Raw genomic sequence first — 27,900 nt, 5'->3', positions numbered from 1 at the left:
GGATAAACTCTTAAGGAAAAAAATTAAAAATTATTTTCCACAATGGTCTTCTACAGCTTTGTCATCATGAATAAAATTCAGTGAAATTTCCAATATCTCTGTTAAATAAAGATTTTTAGTTTGATGACTTCCATGTCTCTTTTGACTCTAGCTAGAATGCATATAGGAAATTATCATCTTTTTAAAAAAATTTTTTTCACTTAGGAGGCATAAAACATCAGACATGTGTTAGAAAGTTAAGAAATACATTGAAATTATTCTAAACTGAGGTGAATTTGAAATATAAGCAAGGGAGGTACTGAGGAATAATGAGGCAATTAGGGATAGTGCAGCATCATCAGGTTGGAAGATTTGTTGAGATAACTTTTAATTTTTGTTGTTTGATTTTCTCCACTTGCATTATACAGATTGAAAGCTCAGAAGTAGACAGAATAAATCTCTAATACTTCTTTCAAATGTGTTAACAGAATTATGCATTAACCGGTGGCTTCCTTTCCCTCAGTTTCATAAAGGCTCATTCTACCTGGTAAGGTGTTATCTGATCCGCTGGCTGCAGGCTCCGCAGCCTGGATCATTGTGCATTTAACTTAACAAAGAATGCAATGGAAAGAATCCTTTATGTTCTAGCATGATGCCACTTTCTAAGTAAAGAAAATATTAAGATATTTATTGAATATTTATTGTATGATAGGTTCTATTCTAACATTTCACTGGTTATAAACTTGGGCAGAGAAATAAGGTAGACAGTTTCAAAACCTTTCCCAAGAGAAGACAGTAACCTTGAATTCAAATCCCAGCAGTCTGGCTCCAAACCCAAGCATTCCTAAAACATAATTTTTTCCCCACTGTAGACACAGTGTAATCTGAATAACTATCTACAAACATTGAGTGGATGTACAATAGCTCTTAAAGAGAAAACAAATTATGAATTTGCTTGAGTATGCATAAAATATCATGGAGATATATATAGAAACTGACAACAGTAAATGCTTCTGGGGTTAGAACTTGGGTAACTAAAGGATAGTTTACCTTTAAAGTAAGGTACTGTAAGGATTTTTCTGTGTATATCCTTCTGGAAGTTTTGCATTTTGAAATATCTAGACACTTTACTTTCACAAAGATGAATAAATAAAAATTAAGAAGAAAAAAAATTGTTAAGATTCAGTAGATTCTATCATGTGAAGGGCAATTATAAATCCAACATTAAAAAGAAATGTAGACATCCTTGGGAAATTCAACATTTTATTTTGCAAGGCAAAGGATTTCTTCGATTTCCAATTAAACATTAATGTGCTAACTACCTTTAGTTTGTTTTCTTACACAGAGTGAACATTCACCGTAATGACAGTTTCATCATGCTAAAATCTATTCACAAACCTACACTTTGAAAAAAAGTGCGCTTCTAGGTAATTTTACGTACAGTTCATTTGAAAACAATGAAAGTCATTGAATTGTGAAACTACACAAAACAAAACCAATCAGCCACCAACATTCAGTATACATAAACAGTATTTTTGAAAAAGAAAATTTTCTTTCTATTTGGCAGTTATGTTCAGGAAGGATTTCTGTAATTTTTAAATAAGTAATAGAAGTATATACAATAATAAAGTTCAAAGGAGGACGTATTAAATAGCACAAATACTTTTACAAAACCAACACCTTTACTGTCTTTCAGTTTGGGTTCACATGAAGCAAGGGGACCTGTGTAGTTTATCCTATCCTCTGACTCTAAAACAATTTTATTTTCAACTTTGTTACATAGAATAGATTGGCCAAAAACACAGGTGATTTTGGCATTGACACACCTTTCTATTTGTGTGTGTAAAGGAGAAATAAAGAAGTTTAATTACATCCTTGAAGCCTGCAAACTATTTGTACACTAAACTGCTTTAGAATCATACACATTTGGAACAATAGCTCTTGTTAGTAGCTTTTTTAATTGAATGAACATTATTTATGTCATATATTTAACTGCTATGTTTGCTCCATTGTGGCCTCCTCTTATATTATCATAATTTATCACTTAAATAATAAATTGTATTCTTAGTTCCTGATCAATGATCACATTCATTTTGACCATGATTTTAGTTATTGAAGAAAGATACTGCAGTGCTTAAAAAAGGTGATATATCTACCTTATGTTCTTAAGGGATTGTCAGCTAAACAATAACAATAATTAAAATAAAACATTTATAGTAGATTTTGATATGGTAAATGATGAATTTTCTGTTTGCATTCAGTAACATGAAATGTCTTTCAAAGTAAATAAAATGAAAGTGGAAAAGTTGTGTTTTTAAACTAAGTATGAGAATATGAAGAAACTTTTCACATTTCTTCCATATAATTATTTGGAGTAAAAAACTCAATATTAAATTATCCTACTAAAACAATCCAAACATATAATTACAAGACAATTATTTTATTCATCACAAAACTTACCACATTTGTATTTATATACCAGTGATCATAATGTACCATTCTCTTAAAGAAAATATGTCTATTTTTGGTTATATGAGAATTGTCTTTCTCCACAAAATGAGCACTCCTGCATACACTAAATATCACTAAAGAAGAATTGGTGAAATAAAAATCAGTATGAGGCTGGTAAATAAACAAAAAAGTGAGATTTAGTCATTGAAATTAATTATTGAAGTTAAAAACTGGCCACTTCTTAAATAAAATTCTCTTAAAATTACTTTTAATACTTTGTTTTTTCTTTTTTCCTCATTTTGATAGCTTTAGCCCTCATATACAAGTTTGATACTTCAAAATTTTTTTCTTCTTATATTGTTTAATTTGAAATACCAACTAGAAAAATAGAACAAACACAATGATCAATTAAACAGTGTAAGATTATATTCTCTGAGTTTAGAATATCTTAAATAACTTCCAAAAAAAAGAAAGTGCTTTTATTTGGAAGATAGTAACATAAGAATATAAACTTCAGTGTTCAACTGATATAACTCCAATTCAAGATGCTTATGGTTGAAGGTCATTCATTTTTGTCTTCCTAAAAAAGGAAACATATAAACTCATTTTCTCTTTATTAATCACTCATGTCTTATAGGCTTTTAGAAGCTCTCTCCCTTAACTTGTACCTATTCTAGCATTGTACCTAACTTAGCATTTGTTTTCACATATAGAATCATTGACAATTAAACATCAAAACCCCTACAGCAAGAAAGGAAGATCACAGGTTATGACCCTCACTCAGTTAAGGGATGTAACAATTCTAGTTTTATAGCCCCATATAGATTTTGAAGACACAGTAAACAATGATATAAATAAAATCTGGGTTAAGTTAAATATTTATATGCACCATGAGGACCATGACATGTCTAGTGCTAGTCAATATCATACAAGAAGATGAATGCTCATTTCAGTTCATGTAATACTCACTTTAGGGTGAGTAACCACCTTTCTCAGGAATTTCTGTGGGTGAAGCACAAGGTTCTCTGCTCAAAAATTTGATCATTGAAGACAAACCATTCTTACAGGAAGCATAAATGCTGTGTAAGAAAACATTATGACTCTGGCAACTGATTCCTCCTGTTTCTGCTTTTCCGGCTATTGATGAGAGCCTTTAACTTGCCATAGTCCCCTCTCAGCTTGTGGGATTCCTCTCCTTGATGCTGCTGCTGCCGGGTGTCTTTGCAATACTGATTGATTATCTGCATTTCTGAGTGGCTGAACGCTCCCATGATGTCCTTGGGGTGGAAAGGCAAAGCCCTCACAGAGCTGGCCCAGGTCCACGGGGACCATTTGTCTGTCACAACAGCCACCATTTCGGAATCTAAAACTTTAAAGTTAATCTTGGCTATGGTCTGCTTGAAGCTGTTTTCGGTTGCAATGCAGTGATACAGTCCCTGATCAGAATCCTGAACGGAGCGGATCAGGAGTCCTTGTGAAGTGGCTATGATTCGTTCATTCAGTTTGACCTAAAAGAGAGACTCATCAAAGCCCTGAAAGCCCAACTCTGCATGTGCTAAAAAGATATGACCAACGTAAACAGTACAGTTGAATTGAGCAAATTTGATAAAATCATTTTGTCAAAAGTACTAATTACTTCCTCCTTAGTGGACACAAATTTTTGGTCAGTCTCATTGCTTTTTTATACATAGAAGATCTTGTCTCAAGGGTACTGAACCTACTGAAGAGAAGGTGAAATTACCTGAATTGCCTTAAGGTGCATTCCCTTTGGATAGAAGTAGTTTCTCCATGTCAAGTACATTTTTGGTTGCTTTTGGTATGTAAATCCCAGTCAACATGTATAAATGAAATTCACAGATAATCTAAAATATATATTTCATCCTGGAGTTCTTGCTTTTTATTGTAACAAAAATACTTAGTAAAATCATGAAGCCACAATTCAAGGGTTGAATCTTACCTTTCCTCAAATGAACTAATGTTCTCCTAACTGAAAGTTATAAAAGAAAAGGCAGATTTCTGAACATATCAAGGGCCTCTTCCAATTGTCTCAAACTAAAGAAAGACTAAAAATAAGCTGGGATGTTTTGCTTTAGATTTCTAAGTGGTTTTACTTTCCAAAGAAAGGTAATTATACATTTTTATTACTTTACAGGCTTATACTAGAAAACTGCTATTTGCTAGATATTAGTTAAATGCTTACAACCCATCTTCCTTATAGTTACAGCTATAATATTGTCAAAGAACTAAAAATCTAAGTGGTAAGAAAGAAGTTCTTTGACATAAATACTCTGGAATGTTATTTCACTGAGGAAAAAAGAAATTTGACCCAAATCAAAAAAGGAATGCATGTGAAATGTTTTTCTAAATGGTAAATTAAAGTGATTATTAATGAAATAAAAATTGAAGATAAATTGTTCTAGATAAAAAATAACGCACACACAGAAACAGAAAAAATAAAGTATAATATTGGAATACAGACAACAGAACAGAACTAGAAAAGACTGATTAGGAGGAAATAAGGACTGAAATATATAAAGCAAAGTTTTGATATTAGCTTAAGTTTCAAAGTTTAGATGCACCTCAAAAATAGTTTAAACAAGGTAGAAATACATTCAGGAGTAAAAGAAAGGAAAGCCTTCCTACCTATGCAAAATTGGGGAAAATATCTGGGGGTCAGTTTGGTAATAACCATACAACATATACATGATATTGGTGCAAAAATATCATTTCCAGGAACTTTGTATAGAAGACATACTCTCAGAAACATACATACATTCATTTGTAGGATGTTTTTGATATAAGGAAAAATAAGAAATCACCTAACCAATAGACAGCTTTAAAAAACTTAAGGTATAGTCAAGCAGTTGAATACTATACAGCCAAGAAAAAGTGTGTGTGTGTGTGTGTGTGTGTGTGTGTGTGTGTGTGTGTGTGTGTGTGACAGAGAGAGAGACAGAGTGAAGAAGAGAGGAAAGTAGGAAAATTATGGAGAATATATAATGCTTGGTAGCTTTATAATCTGGTAAGTGTGAACAAGTACCAAACAAAGTAGAGGGGAGAAAGACTTTTACTTATCACCCTATGCTATTCAGTATGAACTATTCTCATTTTCTCTGTAAGTTTTTACTATTTGTTTTACTCTTTTAAAAGAATTTCAGTATATATCATTAATATGAGATAAAAGTGTATATTTGCCTAAAATACTAAGGAAGAGTTAGGATAAATTTAATATAGTATTAATGGTTTATTCAACTAAATTAAAAATGAGTGGAATTGTGCTGTGATTAAATTCTGGACCAAAAAGATTTTCACAATTATATTAGTTAATGCTTTTCATAATCTAGAATTACAGCCTTGTTATATTTTTGAGATTGAACAAAAAACAAGATAGTAATATTTGAGTTTCCATGTTCATCAGCATTCTGAAACAGAACATTAGAAATATCACCCAAGATTAAATTCATAAACCATTCCATTTTTAATTGCATTTATTAATTTATGTAGCATGTATTCAAGCCTCTATGTATTCATTTACTTTAATTTGAAATAATAGAAATTATATTGACTTATTAAGTATTATGTTGTATATTAGTCCATTCATATTTCTACTGAATAAAAGAAAAACATTTTATGCATGTTGGGCAAGCCATGTTTGAGTTTTTTAGATTTCCAATTCCCAAACACAGACTTTCTCAGGAAGGATTATTCATGACCATGTGTCATGCATGCTCTAGTCTAAGAACTCTATTTCCCTATGATAATCATCATCACACATTATTATTTCTACCTCAAGTTATTTAGCAAGGCAATTATTATAATTCATATCCATTCAAAAGAATTTAAAATTAAACTGTAGTAATTTCAAGACTTCTTTGATGACATTTTTAGTAGCAAAGAAAACAGATCTCAAATAATTTTTTACTAATAAAAATGTTAAGATTTTTTTTTTTTTAGTATTATAGAATTCTGGAGCAACAAGGTGCTCTGAAGTCCATCTAGCTCATTTCTACTCCAGATTGTTAATTGTTAAATCTTTTCTTATGTGAGCAGGTTTGGCCTATGGTTTAATTTTCCAGTGACAGGGAACAATTTCTTAAACAGCTCATAACATGGTTGATAGGGAGGTCTGAGAGCTGAGAAGTACTTTCTCATATGGAGCCAACATGTACTTCAATAACTCTGATACAATGTCTGTGTTCTGTAGTTCAGGACTTTATCCATTCTATATGCCCTAATCAACTTAATATATAGTACCCAAACAGCCCACAACAGAACTCACACAAATGCAGAGGCTCCATCAGACTTCATGATGCATGCTAATAGCATTATGTTTTAGACTACCCTAAGGCTTTATACATACATTTTTATTTTATTCTTCCTTTAATTTATTAGAACAATGTGACATCAATATTATGGAATTCACTATTTATACTATTTCACTCTATACTGTTTTTGCAATGTTTCTCTTTTAAAACAGCTCTTTTCAATCAGTGAAAGGTTAATGTGAGTGTCCTTTTATTTTACAGTCTAGTTGTTTTGCCATATTACTAAATAAAGGCAATGGTTCCATAAACAATGATTCTCTATATTACCTAAATGAAATCCAAGAGTTATGAATAATAAAGCAATGGAAACAGATTACCACACAGCAGAAAAATGCTCTTTCCCATAAAAGTTTTAGTTCAGTGTAATTTCATGCTGAGGAAAACGGAACTTTTTTTTAAAGCCCTCTTTTATCTTTGATTCCCACAAAGGTGCTGTTGTGTGAAAACTTGGCTTCTGGTTTTACACACATCTTGTTTCTTTTACAAATGCTTCCTCACATCAAAACCCCTGTCTGAGTGCCCAAGTTCTTGCTTCAATCACTGTGTTCTAGAGGTGAGCAGGCAGTGAAGATTTCTAATTAATCTGTCAACTCTATGGACAAAGGATTTTTAAAGAAAGTGGCACTTGTCATCCCAGAGACATAAATGGATATTCATATGTCCTTCCTTTTTTGTTTGATCTGAACCTCACAGAGGGATGGTGACTCGATGCTCTTTCCAGAGCCCTGAAGGCTGCTGTGCTGTGCAACTCACCTCTTTCCTCCTGTCTTTGTCTTTCTGTAACAGCCACTTGACAGATGCCTGTGGAGTCTTGGGAGTACACTCAAGGAAAGTGGTGTTATTTTTTACGCCATACTGAACAATTTCAGCTGCATTTCTATATGCTGAAATGCAAAAGTGAGAGGAGAGAGGGAGAAAGAATGGATTTGAGAGTATATTCCCCTATATGAATATTTACTTCTCTATAAAATTATGCTTTATTATAGTGACCCCAAAAGACTGTTAATCATTTAATAGGCAGACTGGTTTTTTTTAATTAAGGTGTCATTGATATACAATCTTAGGAAGGTTTCACATGAGCAGCATTGTGGTTTCAACATTCACCCACTAATAGGCAGACTATTAAACATTGTTTACCTGTTTTGTGTAATCTATAGGGAAAGAGAAAGATACAGAGAATCTATGCTTATTCAAGAACTACTCTACACAAGGAATGTCCTTACTATCAGTTTGAACATTTAATTATTACAAAATCCTTGTGAATTGGGTTTTTGCAGCTCTTATAGCTGAGCAAACAGGCTGTGAGTTTATGAGGAAACATATTGTAGTTAGAGAGTTAGCAGGTGACAGCCAATATCGAAGCAAGGTTCATCCCACCCTTGAATACCATACTCAGTGTAGCATAGATGAAATTCAAAAGCATGAGGAAGAGGCAGAAAGCAAGGCATGGCTGCAGTGGGAAGCAGCGGTTGAGAACACAATCTTTAGAATCAGAGGTTCCTGAGGTAAAATGCTGACTACCCCAATACTGGCTGTGTAATCTTAGACAAGTTACTTCACCTCTCTGTGCCTCAGTTTTATCTGGCTATTAAACATGGATTATAATGTTTTCTAACAGGTTCTTTACTTCTTAAATTAGGATGAGCATTTAGTATAATCATGTGGTAGTATGGACATGGACAGAATCCTCATTCAGAGGTGGGCATAATCATATACCTTATTCTGGTAGAGTTTCTTGAGCATCAAGTGAGATAATCCATGAAAAACCACTTAGCTCAGACACAAAGTCAACATGAATGTATGTTCATCATCACGTCCACTCCCAGTACTCCTACCACTATGATTAGTACTATTTGTAGAACCGACACACATTTATAAAATAATCAGTAAAAAGAGAAATAGTAACCTGGACTTACTCCCTGAATTAGCTGTATGGAACAACTAAAAAAATGTGACTTAATTTGCTCCTTGCAGGGAGTTAGTTAGTAACAAGAATGTCATTCTCGGCCTAAAGAAAAGCCCACTCAGAAGGGTCAGCAAGAGGGGCCCAGAGTTCACTGTCAACAGCACACCGGAGCTCTCTGGAGGGCCGGGAGGGAGGTCTGCCTGGGGATGCCTTGCTGACGGGCCGGGGTGGGACTGCAGGGGATCAATGGGGAAAGCATAATGACATGGGATCTCCACATCAGAATGGGAAGAAACAGATTAGATTAACTGTAAAACACAAGGTAGGATTGTCAGAAGTCAATGAAATGGGTATAAATTGAAAAACCAAGACACTGTAGTACTCCCATGTTCAGACCAGGATTCTTCACAATTGCCAAAAGGTGGGAGCTGCCCAAGTGTCCCGAGATGGATAATAAATAAACAAAATGTGACATACACATACAATGGAATAGTTTACTGACTTCAACAGAAAAGAACATGTTACAACATGAATGAAACCTGAAGACATTGTGCTAAGTGAAATAAACCAGTTACAAAAGGACAAATACTGCATGATTCCATTTATATGAGGCACCCAGAATAGTCAAATTCATAGGAACAGAAAGTAAAATGATGGTTCGGGAAAGTGGACTAGGGAGTTAATATTTAATGGATATGTGGATGTACTATGTACTTAATGCCACGGAACTGCACATGTTAAAATGGTACATTTTATGTTATGTATATTTACCACAATAAACAAACAAGGTGTTATTCAATTTGTTCTTTAGTGGTAAATAAAAAGAAAATCAAGCTTTTTTCTTCTGAAAGAAAATAATAGCTAAGAAAATCTATTATCACCTATGTGAAAGACCTACTCATTTACATACCTAAGGTATCTGTCTTCCTGGACATTTGTTTTTCTTAGCATAAATATAAATAACACATAAAAATAAAACAGCATAAAAATAAATAAATATTTTCTAATTTCCATATGTGACTACCAAGAATTTTTATAGCAAATCTTTATTTAAAATGAGAGACTTGAATTTATTACAAGGATCCCCTTACTGAAATGTGATATGGCACATTGCCACTCTTTAGCAAGTTTGACTATTGCTTATATTTAATACCTTTTAAATTAAATCCTCTGCATTGAGTCAATGGATTTCCATGTCTCACGTCTTGTCTTCGGCTTCTCCTGTAAGTGCAGAAACATATAAAACTGATTTAGAATTATCATTGCCATTTGCACCACATTTATAAGATTTCACTTTTAATTTCACAATCTTTTGATTGCCTAAGCTTTCATAGAGAAAGGAAGTTTGGTTATCTGACACAACTATTTGACATTTCTTGCTCAATCCTTCAATGATAGGGTGAGTACTTAATCTTGTTTTCAATCTGAATTAATTCAGCCTCTCCCCATACTACTTATGATAGAATGCCTATGAAAATCCTACTATGTGCATTTATAGGTAAATGTTAGATTCCAAATTAATGCTATAAACTTTTAGAGACATTCATCCAAAATTTTCTAAGATGACATGCTCCAAAGTAAAAACTCAGTGCATCTTGCTGTAAATTTTTTCTTAAGTAAATATACTTTTATTACAAAAGTCAACATTTTCTAACAGTTTCCAGATATATTAAAACTTTTCTGAAACAAAAGAGAGAGAGAACATGGGCATTCAATATAAAGTTAAGCAAACTGCTCATTTACTAGAGTAAGCATTTTCCTTCAACTTTTTATTTTGAAAAATGTCAAGTCTACAGAAAAGTGGATGAGTAAAATGAATATTGGCATGCTTACATTCATTAATTGTTTTGTCATATTTGCTTTTTCTCTCATATGCAAGTGTAATCATGTATGTACTGTGTATGCACACATATGGGAATATTTAGAAAATAAGGTACAGACATGAAAATGCTTCATTTTATATACTTTAGTATGTATCTTCTAAGAATAATTTCCATAAGTAACTATTATCATTGTACTAAAGACACTAATATTTATTTAATACCATTTAATAAACATTTTATATCAAAATTTCCCTAATCATCCCCAAAATATACTTAAAAATAAACTTTTTAAAGTTTATTCAGGATCTAATCAAAGTGTATTCATTGCTTTTAGTTGTTATGTATCATCAGTTTAAGCTTTAAAACAATTTAGTACATTCTTCATAAACTGGTCATTATTTAAACAAGAGTTTTTAATTATTTGAATACTAATTATTTAATTTCCTGAGTTTTGAATTCACTTATATAACATAATGAAATAAATCAAAATAGAGCAACTGAAATTCTCTTTACAATGAATTGTGGTTATGAAGATTGCTGTAAGAGTGAAGAAAGAATACTCTCAAGTACTGGAAGTTTGGGGCTAAAATGATTGTTACCATCAATGCTGACAAGTGATGTGAATAAGCATATCACTTAATTTAGCTAGTTGTTAAGTCTCTCAGTATTTTTACCCTTAAAGATAAATTAAACTATTTAGTAAGAAGAACAGAAATATTAAAACCACACAGGGATTGTCAGATTTACAAAGCAAAACTAATCTCAAAGTAATTGATAATGAAAAAATCATTTTAAGGTGACAGCATATAGTTAATAGTTTATGTACCCAATGGATTATATATATCTATTTATGCAAATAAAGGTAAAAGATTTTGTGTCATGTAAATATTTTTTCCCAAAAGGCTCACATGAACCCTATTCTTTCATACATTTCTATACAACAACACTCACACAAATGGAAATCATTCTTGTCTCAGGAAATACAATTAATATAGTGTTCTACATTAGGTTTATCTCTGACATCAGGTTTTACTGCATTGCATTTGTTATGTTTTGAAGTCACAGCTTTATTTACTACCAGGCAAACTGTGAGTGCATATTGTGTGAGTACCATGTAAGAGCTCATGTGGCTGCACTGGTAATGTTCAGTCCTCTTAGAGAAGCATCATCATTCAAGCTGGTTAAATTTATTGTCTTGTGACCAGCACTGTGTTATGGCTTACTAATGTACTTGAACCTTCAAGCTCAGAAATCTGAATTTACAGTGTGACATAGCTGCCAGACATTCAAATACAAAAAAAAAAAACCATTATTACGGCTTGGCTTAAGTGATGAGAACAGCAAGACAGTCATCTGAGCCTTTTGTATGTGGAGATTCCCCTTAAGGCATTCATATAGCATCCCAAAAGCATGCTGGGAGGCAGAGTAATATTACATTGCATGTAAGATTTGGGATTTGGCTCAAGCTGCCAATGTTTCTTCTATTACAGTCTATTCTTTTAGATAAACAATGAAATCATTTTCTTCTTGTATAGAAAACAGATATTTACTTTAAGATTGAACTGATTATCTTGTCTTAAAATAAAATTTCTAACTACATGCTTGAATCCAGACTAAATAACACTTGAGACTAAATTGCAATATTTGATACAAATATTTAAATACTTGAGGGTAAAAAGGAAAAAAATGCTTATATTGTTTACTATAAAAAAACTTTTAAAAAGAGAAACTACTGAGTCAGTGATATTTAATAACTTTATTATGTCAAAGTATGGACTCCATTGATTTCCAAGCATAACTGTACTTGTCTGTTTCTATACAAAAGACATGTTTTGTTTTGCATTCCAATGAATTCCTCTATACGATCTTAGTGTTCTGTATAGATTGTGCAATTGGAATAAAACTAGGTAAGTTTACACTACTATAGAAAAAGAATGTGGAAAATATGCCAAATGATCATTCTTAGATTTTAACCACTGAAGAAATTAAATATTCCACATAGCAATTTAGGAGATAGTTAATCCATTCAGCAAACAAGTTCTGCACTCACTATAAGTATATGCATAAATAACTTTGGGCATAATTTGGAGAATTTAAATATTGTAGATATTTTTAATGAAACTTCCAGTATGCAAGCCAAAGATGGGTATGGGTAAGCCAATGAATAATGTTTATTAATAATTATATAGCTATACAAACTAATTAATAATAAAAACTATATTAATAACATATTTTTTGCTTTTTATGTTTTTTGTAATAGATTAAGATAGAGCTCACCAAGTTAGCTCTTTAAATGATTACTACTTTCTTTTTCAACCCATGATAAATTTTTTTTCCTGTTTGTACTTTTTAAAACTGAGGTTTAATTGACATATAATATTATGTTATTTCTAGGTGTACACCATAATGATTCAATATTTGATATATTGTGAAATGATCACCACAATAACTCTAGTTAACCTTTGTCATCATATAGTTACAAAAATTATTTTCCTTATTATAATAGGAACTTAAGATCAATTCTCTCAGCAACTTTCAAATATGCAATATATTAATATGAATTATAGTCACCATTCTGTACATTACATCCCTGCCGGAGTCCAGCGCCAGCCAAGGTGTGGGTCATGAAGGAAAGGACAGTGTCGGTGAGTGAGGAGATGAATGAGGAAGGAAACACCTGATCAAGGTTGTAATATCTCCTGACATCAAGCGGCAGGGTTTTTATTTTTGTATCTTTTTAAGGTTTACATAATGTTACACATTTTCTTTGATCATGGATGGTACAATGTTTTTTCCTTTCAGTTTTTGTATAATTCTGGCTCATTACAGATGTTATCATTTTTTTGAACAGCTTTCTTGTAACACTAATGTTTAACTTTCCTTTAACCTTTTTGGCCAGAGATGTAGGTTACATACTAGGTGCTAGACAGGAAATGGCGTAAGACAGCGTGTGGGCTAAGCATGTGGGCTATGATTTTTACTTTAAGCATGTGAGATTATATAGAGTTTAAGATATGTGTCTAAGGCTATATAAAGTTTAAGCAGGTTATATAAAATGCAAGCTATATGTCTTTTGGCTATTAAGTGTAATGCTATATTATTAATTAAATTCTATCCTACACATGTGGGTTTAGGTTTATATCTAAAGTCTAGGGATGGTACTCCAATCACCCATAAGTTTTGACATCCCTCAACATTTCTACAAATACAATAAAAACACCTTATTCTTTCATGATATTCATTCTACAATTTCAGATGTTTACACCTTTCCTCCTGCATCTACAGGCACTACGGCCTTGCAGTCCTCTTTGTCTTTTATATAATAATAACACTAAATCTGCTCTTAGTACCTTATTATTAATATAATAATATTTTGTCATAAATTTATTATAAACTTCTATATATGGGATATTTATAAATATTTATAAATGTAAGTCTTCCTATTTTGCTCATAATTTATATCTTTAAGTGGGATACTCTTTTCATATTATAAGCAACATAAAAGGGGGCTGTGGGCAGTGGGGACTATTCATCTTTTATTACTCTGCTGTTTTATATAAGTTTCTTGGGAGAATGGGTCTTTCTATGGGGGTTTTTCTATGGCCCAGTTTCCCATAACTCCTGGTTAATCATTTTTCAATTGTTACAAAAGGAGGAACAAACTGCATCTAGTTTTGAGAGGTCTGGATTGTTCTGCCTCACTTATCTGTGGCAATATGCCTGGAACAGCTGGTCTCATAACACTACTTTCATTTCTGGAATTGCTGCTTTGATCAGTATTTTGGGTTAGGTTATTTACTAAAGATGAATAAATCTTAAGTACATAAGATTTCCCATATATGAGCCCAATCACCAACATTATAACTGCAAAAATAAGTGCGGGAATTAGCAGGGGCCAGCCATGAGGTTTCCTGTTTTCAGGATTCCTCCTCATGCCTGGACCTTGTCAAACAGCATGAGCAGCATGGCCCGTGCCACATCCCCATGACTTAATTTTAAAATAGGAAATTTAGACCCTTTGACCTCTTTGCCCATTTCTCCCATCCCTGCACCTCTGCCTCTGGCAACCACTATCTGTTCTCTGTATCTGTGAGCTTTGTTGTTGCTACTGCTGCTTAGAAAATTTCACATAAAGTGAGATCACACAGTGTTTGTCTGACTTATTTCCCTTAGCCTTCAACGTCTATTTATGTTGTCACAAATGATAAGACTTCATTCTTTTTTATGGCTGAATAGTATTCCAGGTGTGAGAGTGTGTGTGTCTGTGTGTATCACATCTTTATTCAATCATCTATGGATGGACACTTAGGTTGTTTCCATGTCTTGGCTACTGAAAATAATGCTGCAAAGAACATGGGGTGCCTATATCTTTTTTGAATTTTGTTTTATTCAGATAAATAACCAAAAGTGGAATTGCTTGGTCATATGGTAATTCTATTTTTAATTTTTTGAGGAGACTCCATACTGATTTCCCTAGTGGGGGCACCAATTTACATTCCCATCAACAGTGCCCAAGGGTTCCCTTTTCTCCACATCCTTGCCAACACTTGTTATTTCTGGTCTGTTTTGATAATAGTGCTTTTAACAGGTGTGAGGTGGTATTTCATTGTGCTTTTTTATTGCATTTTCCTGATGACTAGTGATGTTGAGCATCTTTTCATGCACCTGTTACCACCTGTATGCCTCCTTTGGAAAAATGTCTATTCACTCTTCTGCCCAATTTTTAATCATATTTTTTTTCTTTTTTTGCTATTGAGTAGTATGAGTTATTTTTATATTTGGATATTAACCACTTATCAGATATATTATTTGTAAACATATTCTCCAATTCAGTAGATTGCCTTCTCATTTTGTTGATGGTTTCCTTTGCTGTGCAGGAGCCTTTTAGTCTGATGTAGTTCCACTAGTTTATTTTTGCTTTTGCTGCCTTTTCTTTTGGAGTCAGATCCAAAAATTCATCAGCAAGACTAATATCAAGGAGCTTACCACCTATGTGTTTTCTTTTAGGATTTTTATCCTTTCAGGTCTTACATTAAAGTCTTTAATCCATTTTGAGTTAATTTTTGTATATGGTGTAAGACAGTGATCCAGTTTCATTCCTTTGCATATGGCTATCCAGTTTTCCCAACATCTTTTATTGAAGAGGCTGTCCTTTCCTCATTGTATATTCTTGGCTCCTTTGTTGCAAATTAATTGACCATGTATCTGTGGGTTTATTTCCTGGGTTCTCTATTTTGTTCCATTGATCATGTGTCTGTTTTTATGCCAATATCATACTGTTTTGGTTACCAAAGCCTTGTAATATAGCTTGAAGTCAGAGAGCATGATGATTTCAGCTTTGTTCTTCTTTCTCAAGATTGCCTTGGCGTTTAAGAGTCTTTTGTAGTTCCATACAAATTTTAGGATTGTTTGTTCTACTTCAGTGAAAAATGCCATTGGAATTTTGGTAGGGGTTGCATTGAATATGTATATTGCTTTGGGTACTAAAGACATTTTAACAGTATTCATTCTTCCACTCCAGGAGCACAGAATATCTTTACATTTATTTGTGTCTTCCTCAATTTTTTTCATCAGTGTTTTACAGTTTTCAGTATGCAGGTCTTCATGAAACTCCTTCATTAACTTCATTCTTAGCTTTTTTATTATTTTTGATACAATTTTATATGGGATTTTTTTGTTAAATTCTCTTTCTGTTATTTCATTATTAATAAAGAAATGCAACAGATTTTTGTGTATTGATTTTGTATCCCACAATTTTACTGAATTCATTTATTAGTTCTAACAGTAAAGTCATGATACATGGTTTAAGAGCATGATACTGTAACATTAAAGAATTACAAGACAGTTTCAGCTCTTTATTACAGAGACATGAGTAAGATCATGATTTGTGGCATTAGGATGACAATGTAGCACCCACATTTTAATATATACCTTAGAAAGAATAACTGGGGTTATAAGAGGTGGGAGAATATAAGAACAAGTGAGTCGACTGATATTGCAGTGGAAACATCTAAAATTAAAAAAATTTTTCAAATACGCAATGAGAGTCTATACATAGTAAGGAATTTTACTTGAGAAATAATCTTTGTTTGTTAAATAAAAATGCTTGTTGGCCAAAGCCAAGGCCTGAAAGTTTTGCAGGGAAGGAGTACTAATCTTCAATTCTTTCATCTTGTAGAAGAGGATGGTATGCCTATAGAACAATGGGAAGATTCACTCTGTGGTCTCCACATCCTTTTTTTCTTAGAAACTGCAGTGTGCTAGTTTCCTTCAGTACTAAATCTGTGTAGTAGATTGAAGATTCTATTCCAGGTATTAGAGATACCAACTTTTAGAGCTGTTTACCAAGAAAAAACTATTGACTTACAAACAGTGACGGTAACAATTTTTAAATATCACTGTTTTCATAACTGGGAGTGCAAAACAAGTATGGTTGACAGTACCAACCATGGACACAAAAATCACTTTATTTGAGATTAAATTTGGAATTTGCTCCTCTCACACTTTGTGTCCTGGTTCAGACCTCCAACCTATGCAGACAGAAGATCTCAGGGTAATGAGGTCTAGCAATTCTATGTAGAAATCAAAAGAGGCCACAGAACTCCTGACTGAATCTTAACATGGCATGGAGAATATGGATCATTCAACAAAGATACTGAAGACTCTTTGCTCCAAGACTGGGAATTCTTTTCATATGTCATGCCTTCAAGTACAGAAGACTTTCAAATTATCCAGTCCAGGCCACTCCTTTCTATTCCAGATTCCTATCTCTGCCTACTCAACATCTTTACTTGAGTACTTCATAGGCGTAATAGAATTAATGTCATCTTTCTCCGCACACACTTGCTCCTTCCATAGTCTTCTGTTTCTCAGGAAATGACATCTACATGTTTCCAATGCTCATTTCCAGTGGTTCATTTTTGAGGCTTTAACATCCCATATATAATACATCAGCAGAATCATACCACTTTTCTTTCACCACCTCTGGCTCTATTATTCCTGTGCAAGCAACCACTATATCTCACCTGGATCATTACAGAACCAAACTGTCTTCTATCTCCTCTACCTCCATCCTCTTCCTACCCCAGAGCTGTGATTCCAGCAATGTAACCAAATGATATTTTTAGACCAAAAGTCAAACGGTGTCACTCACGTGCTCACAAACTGTCAGCAGTTTTCCATTTCACTCTAAATAAAAGCCCTTCAGTGACTTACTGAGTCCTATATCATCTGGCATTCTGACCTCATTTCTTCCTACCCTCCCTTTCTCTCATTCCAGGATAGCCCATTAGTCTTGGTGCTGTTTTTTGAATCATCCTGGCACGCTCCAGCTTTAAGGATTTCTGGTCCCATTCTCTGGAATGCCATTCTTCCACATAAGGCCTTGGTGACATTTCTTATCACATTCAAGTTCTTGTTCAAATATCATACCCTCAGTAAGGCCTCCCCTGACCAATCATTTAACATGGCCCCCCCTGCTTCCCACGTCCCCTAACTCCTTTGTTTACCCATTTAAGTGTACAGACCTTACCACTATTTGATATACTAGCAGGTTTAAGGAAATCCTTAACCTTTTTGTTTGCTTATCGTCTGTTTTCCCCTCTAGAATTTATTATCCCTCAAGGCAGGGATTTTTATCTTGCTTTTCATGTTATACGCCTATCTTTAGAACATTGTCTGGCAAATAATGGTCCCATGATACAAATTTGCTGAAGTAATAGATAAAAGATCAGAATAATCTTGATATGCAGAGGTGCAACGGTCATTTTAATATGCCTAGGAGCTTAAAAGCCTGAATCTATAATAGAGATAAAGGAGCTATAAAACACCATCACACCAGTGATTTTACTTGAAAAATCACTGGTTGTTATGGCTGGTCCAATTTGCTCTCTCCTGATGATCATAATTTTTATAGGTTTTGGCTCTGTCATCAATCATGATCCATATCTAGGTATTACTGAAAAGAGCTGTGACCTTGGCTGGCCTATATTCTGCATACTCTTTGTTTTACAATCAATCTCAGTACTGGTGGTCCCTTCCATCTTGGTGCAAAATGGTTCAGGGTTCCCCACCTAAGTTTTTCCTTGGATAAAAGTCACCCTGCCTCAGGCTGCCTTCCTCTCTTCATATAATCAGCAGTCATGCACTCACCATTCTAAGGAGTAAAGCACGGCCATATGGGAAAGTTTGAAAGCAACACAGGGTCTCCATCCTGGAGCAATGTTCCTGTTGCCTCAAGGACATACATTTAATCATAGGAGAATTAGTGGTACAGGGGAACCCTAAGAAGGTGGGATTGATGATACACCAAAGCATATAAAACAAAAAAGATAAAAATTAGGTAATGTAAAAAATGTAGAGTCCTTCCTGAATTCTTTGATGGCTTGCAGGTGGGGCACTGTGTTGCAGAGAGGTTTCAAATGCGAAAGGAATTTTTCCAAAGTTCTGTCCTCTAATTAACATATCCTTGAGAATCCCAAGTTATAAAGCACGGCCATTTTCTCCAAAGACCATATGCAGTGCTAACCACAGTCAGTATCCGAGTGCCATTTTTAAGGAATACTGCAATAGAACTGATTCTCATGATGGAGAACACTGCTCAGTAGTCTGGTGACATCAATTTTTATTTTCAGCTGAATGATTAGTACTCACCGCTTCCCAGTTGGGTAGAACCTAGAGCAAGAATGGCCATCCCAGGCACAGTAAGGGTCCCTTGCCAGGCAGCAGTCAGCACAGGCTGTGCCGTAGATGTGGCAGCGATGCAGAGAGACTTGGGAAACCCCTTCGTTGGAGCTCACGTACAACTGTTGCTATTAGAGGAATGATGATTTATTTCAGATGTGGAAGTTAAAAGAGGACTTTCAGCAGAAACACATTTTAAAATATGCCCAGAAATCCTTGGATTCATTTTGAAATAGACTAAAAACTAGAAGCAGAGTATAGGAGGGTGTAAAGCCAAAATAAATAGAATTTTCCTATGTTAATATGCCTATAACATTACCACTTTCCTGTTTCAAAAAATAAAAAATTTTCAGAGCACCATGTAGAATGGTAATGTGTTTTAAACATTGGGATTCATTGTTCTCTCAGATTTGAGCTATTATATTACAGACTTAAATTATGATGTTTGCTCTTTTCTTTGAATGCTGTCTCTTAGCAAAGCACAAGGCAGCTTTCTTACTCTTCAAGTCTGGCAAACCACCTTATAAATTTGAAAAAGTCAAGTCTAAAATAGAGGGCATTTTTAAGTCTGGAAAAAAAAATTAGATAGTAATATTAGATAAAACTAAAAAAAGAAATTTTAAAATTATTTAGAAGAACGTAAGCATTGATATTTAGATATATCTTAAACTTGCTGTATAATCCAGTGAAATTCAGCACGCTAACTAAATGATAAATAAAAATTTCATTCTCCTTCATTGTAGGGTGTAAAATTTCTTAAGATACTTCCTTTAGCTGTGCATAAAATGGTTCTCAGGAGTCGAAGGGATAAGTTTCTAATCAACACTCCTTATTTAACAAAGAACAGATATTACATAATTAAAGTTAGCATAAAATCTCTAAACTGGAACTTTAATACATGCACATGCACAATTCTATATATATTCATATATACATATATACACAATTTAAAATTAAATCAACAGAGCACCATTGGTCCACCGCAAGGCCACATTTGGGATTCAAATCCCAGATTAATTACAAATTTGCTGTGCAAATGTTCTCAATCTCAGCTTCCTCCTCACTAAAATTGAGATTAAATAGGATCTATCCAAAAGAGTTTTTGTAAGAACTAAATGTAGGGGCTAATTCCACATAAAATGCTTATAATAGTTTCTGGCTCCTCAGTGCTCAATAAGTATTAAATAAGTAGTAGTAGTAAATTATCAATTAGCAAACTATCAATTTATGTTTTTCCACTCTAATCATTTGAATCATCTCACTGTATTTGTCTAATGTAAAATAATTATTTTATTCAGATCTATTAATTTTTCAGAAATTGAGCTGAAAATGATCTCCAGTTGAACACTGAAACTATAAGAAGACAATGCATGTTTTGAGAATAATCATTTCTCTAGAAACATTTAAAATGTTTATTGAATACATTAATGAATAATAGAGTGAGTGCATCATTTCTTCAAAATATTTTAAGGACTGGTTTATTTGAGGAAATGATACAGGTAGCTTCACAATTTCATTCCAGAAATTTTCTTTTTTACTCATCCAACTATTTCTGCTATATGGATAACAAGAATAAGAGAATAAAAGAGCATAAAATGGAAAATAAAATAGTGTGAGCACTAGCGAATGTACTAAATTCATGGTATTTAAATATATTTAAAATACCATTGGCAATCTGTAGTTCTTTCACACTGAAAAAATAATGAAGTATGCAGTTATGCAAATGAATTCCCCCAAGTCAAACAATTACCCTGCCCACTCTGATTTAATAAAACATTTTTAAATTACTTAAAATATAAGGTGTTGAAGACAGATTTAATACTCAGTTTCTCCTGGTGTGTGTCAATATATTGCAATTTAATGGAAGGGATTATGAACTACAAATTTTAAGCTGAATTGGTAGCTGAAGCCTATAATTGTGTAATGCACTGCTACGCCACACAAATGGTTTTGTGTTCATTTTGAATTTTACTCTGCTACTTTCTCTTTCCATTAAGCTACTGTAAACAAAGGGCTTCCCTGCTGACTTCAAAGACAATTCTGACTTGGGATCAGTTCCCCAGGACATTGGCGAGAATGATGAATGCCTTTTTGTTACTTGGAAAAATGTTTGTTATGCAGCATACAAACATTTTTACAGATGAGATTTTTAGTTTCCTTGTACCCTATTTATTTTTCTTCATAAAATGTAGTCAAGTGAAAAGAGTACAAGACTGACTGTGGAATACTTCATCTGCAACAGACCAAATATGGGGAAGAACACTAAAGTTATGTCATCAGCTGTTGTAACACACAAAACCTTTATTCCATATTCCAAGACAAATAAGCCTTAGTTTCTTTCGAGCAGTAGTACCAAGGACCCACTTTATTTTAGGCAATTTATATAAATTAACTTGATGTGAGAAAAGCATTACCTTGCAGAGGCAGATACTCAGGTTAGGGAAGTTAAATGATTTGTTCATAATTTATAGTCCGGTTGGGATTCAAATGCATGTCGTTCAACTCAGAAGCCTACTCTGTTTTTGACTATGCTACTTTGATCCTTTGAAATTCTGTTTTTGAGATAACACCTGTGAGGGCTGGAGAGGTGCATGTTCTTCACATGTAGAGATTGGAAATGGGCTTTTCTTTTCCATGGTCATTGTGTATTTGCATGAGCAGGAACAAATTGGAAGATTAAATGTTTCTGATAACCATAGTCACATATTTCTTCCCCAAACCCTGAACCCTTATATGGCTTAGATATGAGGCATTAAGATTTTTTAAATGACATGTATAAACCCTAAAAAATAGCACTTCCTTAAAAATATGCAAAAAAGAATGCACTGGACATTTCAAACATGTGACGGCTGCAAGAACTCAAAAGAGGATTGATTACTCATTCCAAGGCCCTGAGAATGCTTGCAATGTTATAGTAGCCCAAACATGATGTTAAATTCTTCCTACACAAAGATTATTTTTATTTTTGTTGGCTTAATACACTGTAATATTTGAAAATATAGGATATGTGGAATGATGGAGTATCTTGCTGTATATATATATATATATATATATACACACACACACACACACACACACACATACCCACACATAAAACATACATATATATATATAACATATATGTTCTGCTCTGATGGACTTTAAAGAAATAAAACTATTTTGTTTTCCACTAATAGCTAGTAAATTTTACATCAGAAGTGATTTTGTGGCAAACTGTAAATACTATTGTTTTGCTAATACTAAAATAATTTTTTTCAGAAACTATAAAATGTATTTTTTTCATAATAGGAAAATTTTGACACAAGGAAAATTAAAATGGAGTTTTTACCTTTTTCGATGAAATTTTCATTGTTGTTATAGGAGCATGATTCTGAAAAATTGGAAAAACATTGTTAGTTGCTCAAATTCTTAAAAAGGATTTTGCATTCCAAATTTTTCTTTTGTTAAAATTCAAGAAATCATCATTTTTCTATATATTCACATGTACTTTTGAAGTTTAACAATACATATCTATAAAGCACGTTTTTCTATTGGGAATAAGGGTGAATTTGTTATTCAATATATGCCTATACTAATAAAAGCAGCAGTTTTATCTATCAATACACTCATTAGAAAATATAAATACTTGAGAAAATTGAGAGAACTGAGAAAAGCATATCCCAGAATATTGAGTGCAATCAATAACTCAGGATTGGAGAGAAGGTGCCTGGGGCCTTTGGCATGTATCCTGTATTATTCTTCTGCAATATAAGCGCTCTGTCTATGACACTATTGTTCACCTGCCAATGTTACTCTGGAAAGATGTATTATCCTGAACCACATTTATTAATTCTCTTTGTTAGACAAGATCCTCTTTTGACAAATGTGAATTAGTGGGAGGACCTAAAATATGCCCTATTCTTAACTTTGCTTCTTGAACATTATTAGTTCCTTTAAATATTAAACACTAGCGTTCTGCTAACCTGATGAAGATCTGTGAGGTTTAAGTTGAATAATTCAAGGGGGAGCAAGCTCTCAAAATCAACTGTACCTATAATTATTTTGCTTTCTGGAGTTGTGTGTTCTCTACAAACATTTAAAGAGAAAATGATGGTAACTCTAAACATTCAATTGCAACAAGTTTTAGTTATCACTTAGAAATATACACAGATGCAAAAAAGTATTGCAACTTATATCCATCTATGCAACTACTAATACTTGTTCCTCTAATGCAAGTTAGGTTTAAGGAAGCAGTACAACAGAGGATTAAAATAAGAGATTATGGTTCTGCACTCTATAAAAACAAAGTGGTTTTAAAAAGTTAAATTGAGTTTTCTTCAGTGTATCAGAGTGACAATTAACAAAGGATTTTTTTCAATTTAAATGTATCATTTCCTCACATGTCAATCACAGTATATCATACACACCCTATTATTTTTACCTCACCTCAGAAAATGTGACACAGACACCATGTTGAAGACAGTAACTACATGTGGTAATCATGTCTCTCCATTAAGCCCTATCAGTCACTGGCACACACAGCTGTAAGAAAGCTCAAACATTTTAAGTCTCTTTCCTGGGCTGATGTCCCCCACATACATTTTCCCTGACTATTTTTCCACTGACAGTTTATTCTTCATGATGATAGCACCAGCTTAACTCATGTAACAGACCAGAGTAGCTAGCACATGATCAGAAGAACTCTTATTTCTTTAGACCTTTCCATAACATAGTATGTTCGGGTTTGTGCCGTATGCACTTAATGTTTCCTGATTATCAAGAAAAGATAGTTCAGAATTAAAATAAAGTCCTGCAATATGGCATTTTCACTATCTTCAAGAAAACTCCAGAATACGGAACTTAATATTATTGTGGCCAGCCAAGTTATCCCTACTGAACTGAATAAGAAAAAAATGTTTTATTCATAATGTGATCGTGGTTAATCTAGTGAAACAATCAATTTGTTTACCAAACAAAGCATAGGAAAGGCATGTGAATGCACATAGCTAACATTTATGAGCACAGTTTTGATGTGCTATTCACAAAGAACCTTATGCCAAGGTGAGTCTAGCATAAAACACTGTAATTTAATAACACATTGGGAAACTTGCCAGGGTTCCTCAAATTTTGTGTTTGACTTGATTCTTTCTAAGAAAATATTTCTTCACATTAACATCTTACTAGCATTATCTCACAGCTTTGTATCTTGATCACTTACATGCTTTTAAATTCAGTATTTTTGATGACTGAGGGACTGTATATTAAAAAGTAGATGTATCCTGAGCCCACTCATCTTAAAAAAAGCAACTTATGCAACTAGCAATTGCCTGCTCCTAGGGGTTCTGAAGTGTTTCTTTTAACTTAGTTGAAGACTGACTCTGGTCTTCTAGAGTCCAGAAGCCATTTTTTCTTAATTGGTTTAGTTGGAAATAGTAGTCTGCAGTAGGATTGATTCCAAACCAAAGTTTCTTTGAAATCCTAACAGCTCCTCTGGCTGTTTATCCAGCTTTCCAAATGCAGACAAGAGGGACCACCTGAGCTACAATAATCTACACCTTAAGGAAAAGCGTGTGCAGGATACCACAAACCTGCTCTCCAGGGTCACTGATACATAAAGAACAGGCATTCTGCTCTGAGCAGGTGAGAGCTGACGGGACTGAACTCCCTCTGTGCCTTTTTGTTGTTTTGTTGTGTTTTTCCTTTTTTCTTTTGTTTTTTTTAAATCCCAAATTTAAGGGCAAGAATGATACAATGAATTCTCAAGTTCAGACAGAACACGAAGTTTTCAGTGGTAAAGAGATAACATTTGTTTTACTTAACTAGCACGACATTCAAACTGAAAGCAATAAAACAAGAGAACACAAAGCAGTTTTTCTTGAAATTCCTGGCTAAAAAAATATGAGAAAGTTTATCTAGCAATTAATAATCTGAAAGCATTTAGGTTTCAGTGGCCTGTGAAAGAAATGATAAAAGCCTTTTCATGGCAAATCTTCTAGACCTTGGCCACAAGAACTCATTTTATTAAAATAATGATGGCCAAAATTCTTCAAGTTGGGAAGATAGCTAAAAAAACTAATCCTTTCATGTTAAGATAAGTTGAAATTAAAAAAAAAAACTTCAGAAAATATTTGTTCTAAATTTCTTATTTTATCTGTTGTTTCTTACCCTCAAAAATTTGTAACATTCATTTATTTGATCTTCTATCAAATATTTTTTCCTTCAAAAGTGGCTGTAAGATTAAATAATTCTACTCATCATGCATGTGCTGAGACTAATAGAAGAGCTGCTCAAACCTTAAAGACTTCCAGCTCCTCCAGAATGAGCTCAGCACTGGCAGAGTTGTTAGTAGGAAGAACCACCACCTTCTGCACAGTACCATGATCTAAATCAGGGAGAGAAACGAGATAGAGGAGAGAGAGTTAGACATGAGATTACTGGCTTGGAATATAGAATATTATTTATGTAATTACTTAGTGATTAGAAATACATTGAGCTATTACCATTTATAATGTGCTAATTTTAAACTGAGATTATGGACACTTCAGAAGAATCTGTGACCATCTTATATTTCGACATATTTGGTGTAATTGTAACTATGCGAGAAGAAAGTCCAAATGTCTTATGAAGTTGAAAGTTCTGTTTCTAAACAAAGCATGTATTCTTGAAATACTAACACCTAACTTTAATTTGGCCTTTGTAAGTATTACTCCTCCAAACCAACATTATACAGTGACGCTTCCATATTTCTGTTAACATTGACACAAAATGATTGATTATCTGAGAAGAGAGATTTTTATGAATGAGTTTTATAATAAATATAAATCACTAGTACAAGAAATTCAATTTGATACGTAGCTGTGAGAAAATTTTTACACAGTAAAATGCTTCACTCACAATTCAAAGTAATTTTCAAAGCAGAAACATAACTGTGGTTTTATTTCAGATGTGGACACCTATTCATAGAATAATTCTACTGTTTTCATAATTTTTCTTTATCATTTGGGAAAGTTTCTTTAGATATTCTTAAAATACAGGGGAAAATTTGAAATTAGATGGCCGAATAAACTTAACCAAATAAAAAATTTATTCATATTTCCCAATAGAGATTGCCAAAAAACAGAGATGCCCATATAAATGTAATACATATAGAAAATGTATTATTTATGTCAAGAATTTCAATTAAGATAGTTTTGTATGTCATATAAGTATTTTCTAAGCATATAGTTATACCATTCTACCAATCACATACATTTTAGGTTTAAAAGAAGCTGAGATTGAACAATGTGGGGTTAAAGCAAATCTGTAAATAATTTGATAAAGTAAAAACATATTTTCTCACCAAAAGATGTTTTTATTAAAATAATTAATGAGCTGCATCATGAATATTAAGTCATTACCCTTTAAATTTTGAGCATGTAGATGTGAATTCATAATTTGGAAAGGTGCATTATCATCAACAAATACTGGGACATTTTTTAATCCTGTTGAGAATTGCCAATAGGAAGAGTTAACTTAAACTGTGCTGTGCAGGACCTTACAGCTCAGAATCATTTAGTGATGAACACCACATCTCACATCTCACATCTCAAATTGGCCTCCGTTTCATAGGCAAGAGTTATTCTGACATAAAAAAAAATCCCTCTTTATATTTACAGTTTAATGAACCTAATTGAAAGAAAAATAATTCTTAATAAAAAAAACTACTTTAAAGGGTAACCAACTAAAAAACATGACCTACTAAAATTAATAAAAATGTTAATGCAGAAGAGCAAGACTTACAGAATTTACCAGAACAACTCCTGAATCTTGTAAGGAGGATTCAAATATGACATGAATTTAGAAGTTTCAAACTACATTTTGTGATTTAAAATTCACTTCTTAAACCATACTCAAAAATAATCCCCAAGCTTTTCAAGCTCTAGGTGAAATTTAAAAGGTTTGAAATTTCTCTTTTTCACTGATTAGCTTCCTTTGAATCAGCCCTGGTAAGAATTTGTACTGTTTTCTTGGAAAATAAGGAATACAAGTTTAAATTGGAAGTGAAAAAACATTTAGGGGATGCAGTACAGAGACATGTCACAACTGCAAATAGATGAATATGGTTGGAGGTGTTCTCCAATTTCTATTATCAGTTAATCATAAAGAGCAGTGGAAACTTCTGGAGGAATAGCATATACCAAAAAAACTAAAATGAAAGCCTTGAAATGATAAGAGCTAAGACAGGATCTGTGTGGTGGTGTGGGTATGAGTGTGGGCAAAGGAGGAGGGCGTAAAACCATCTTTGTTTTAGGTCATGTTATCATAAAGGTCATGCTCTCTTTTTAAAAGAATAAATTACAACAGAGTTTATGGTTCTCTGCTGCATCTTGTACAGATTATTGCCATTCTATGTGATAGCAATGACCTCTGTCTGAGTAGAGACGGAGCAGAAATGGTGTACAACCACAGTCCTAAATAAAACTGCATGAAAGGGAAACATGACTACAGAAGTTCCCAAAGATAAGAATTAATTAAGTATTCTCACGTGAGATAGCTGGTTCTGTTCTTACCTAATGTTTTAACTTCCTATGAGAGCAATATTTTACATAAATCTTTACTTCTTCGGCAAGAACACATGAGACATACTTTAGTCATGCCATTTATAAAATATTAAACTATTAATTATTAAAAGTGGGCTAATAAAAAGATAATGCAAAACTTGTTTTTTTACTTGTTTGCAATAAGACCTAGAGCACTACTTTCATTCATTGCTTGT

General features: G+C 33.2%; 1 protein-coding gene across 2 annotated transcripts in view; it reads right to left on the bottom strand.

The window, feature by feature from the left end:
- Nucleotides 1–1,225: 1,225 nt before the first annotated feature.
- Nucleotides 1,226–27,900, bottom strand: part of SEMA3C (semaphorin 3C) — a 184,804-nt gene continuing 158,129 nt past the window's right edge. For both annotated transcript variants that reach the window (XM_017667246.3, XM_037021662.2), the window contains exons 13-18: nt 25,439–25,527; nt 22,495–22,536; nt 19,137–19,294; nt 9,815–9,882; nt 7,509–7,639; nt 1,226–3,938 (exon numbers count right to left, since the gene is read on the bottom strand). In XM_017667246.3, the coding sequence (XP_017522735.2) occupies nt 3,525–3,938; nt 7,509–7,639; nt 9,815–9,882; nt 19,137–19,294; nt 22,495–22,536; nt 25,439–25,527 (902 nt within the window). In that variant the 3' untranslated portion in view covers nt 1,226–3,524. The remainder of the gene's footprint in view (nt 3,939–7,508; nt 7,640–9,814; nt 9,883–19,136; nt 19,295–22,494; nt 22,537–25,438; nt 25,528–27,900) is intronic.

This window comes from Manis javanica, chromosome 6 (assembly GCF_040802235.1).
Source record: "Manis javanica isolate MJ-LG chromosome 6, MJ_LKY, whole genome shotgun sequence".
Lineage (NCBI taxonomy): Eukaryota > Metazoa > Chordata > Mammalia > Pholidota > Manidae > Manis > Manis javanica.
The sequence above is the reverse complement of the archived record's forward strand: the minus strand, read 5'-3'. Positions and strand labels throughout refer to the sequence as shown.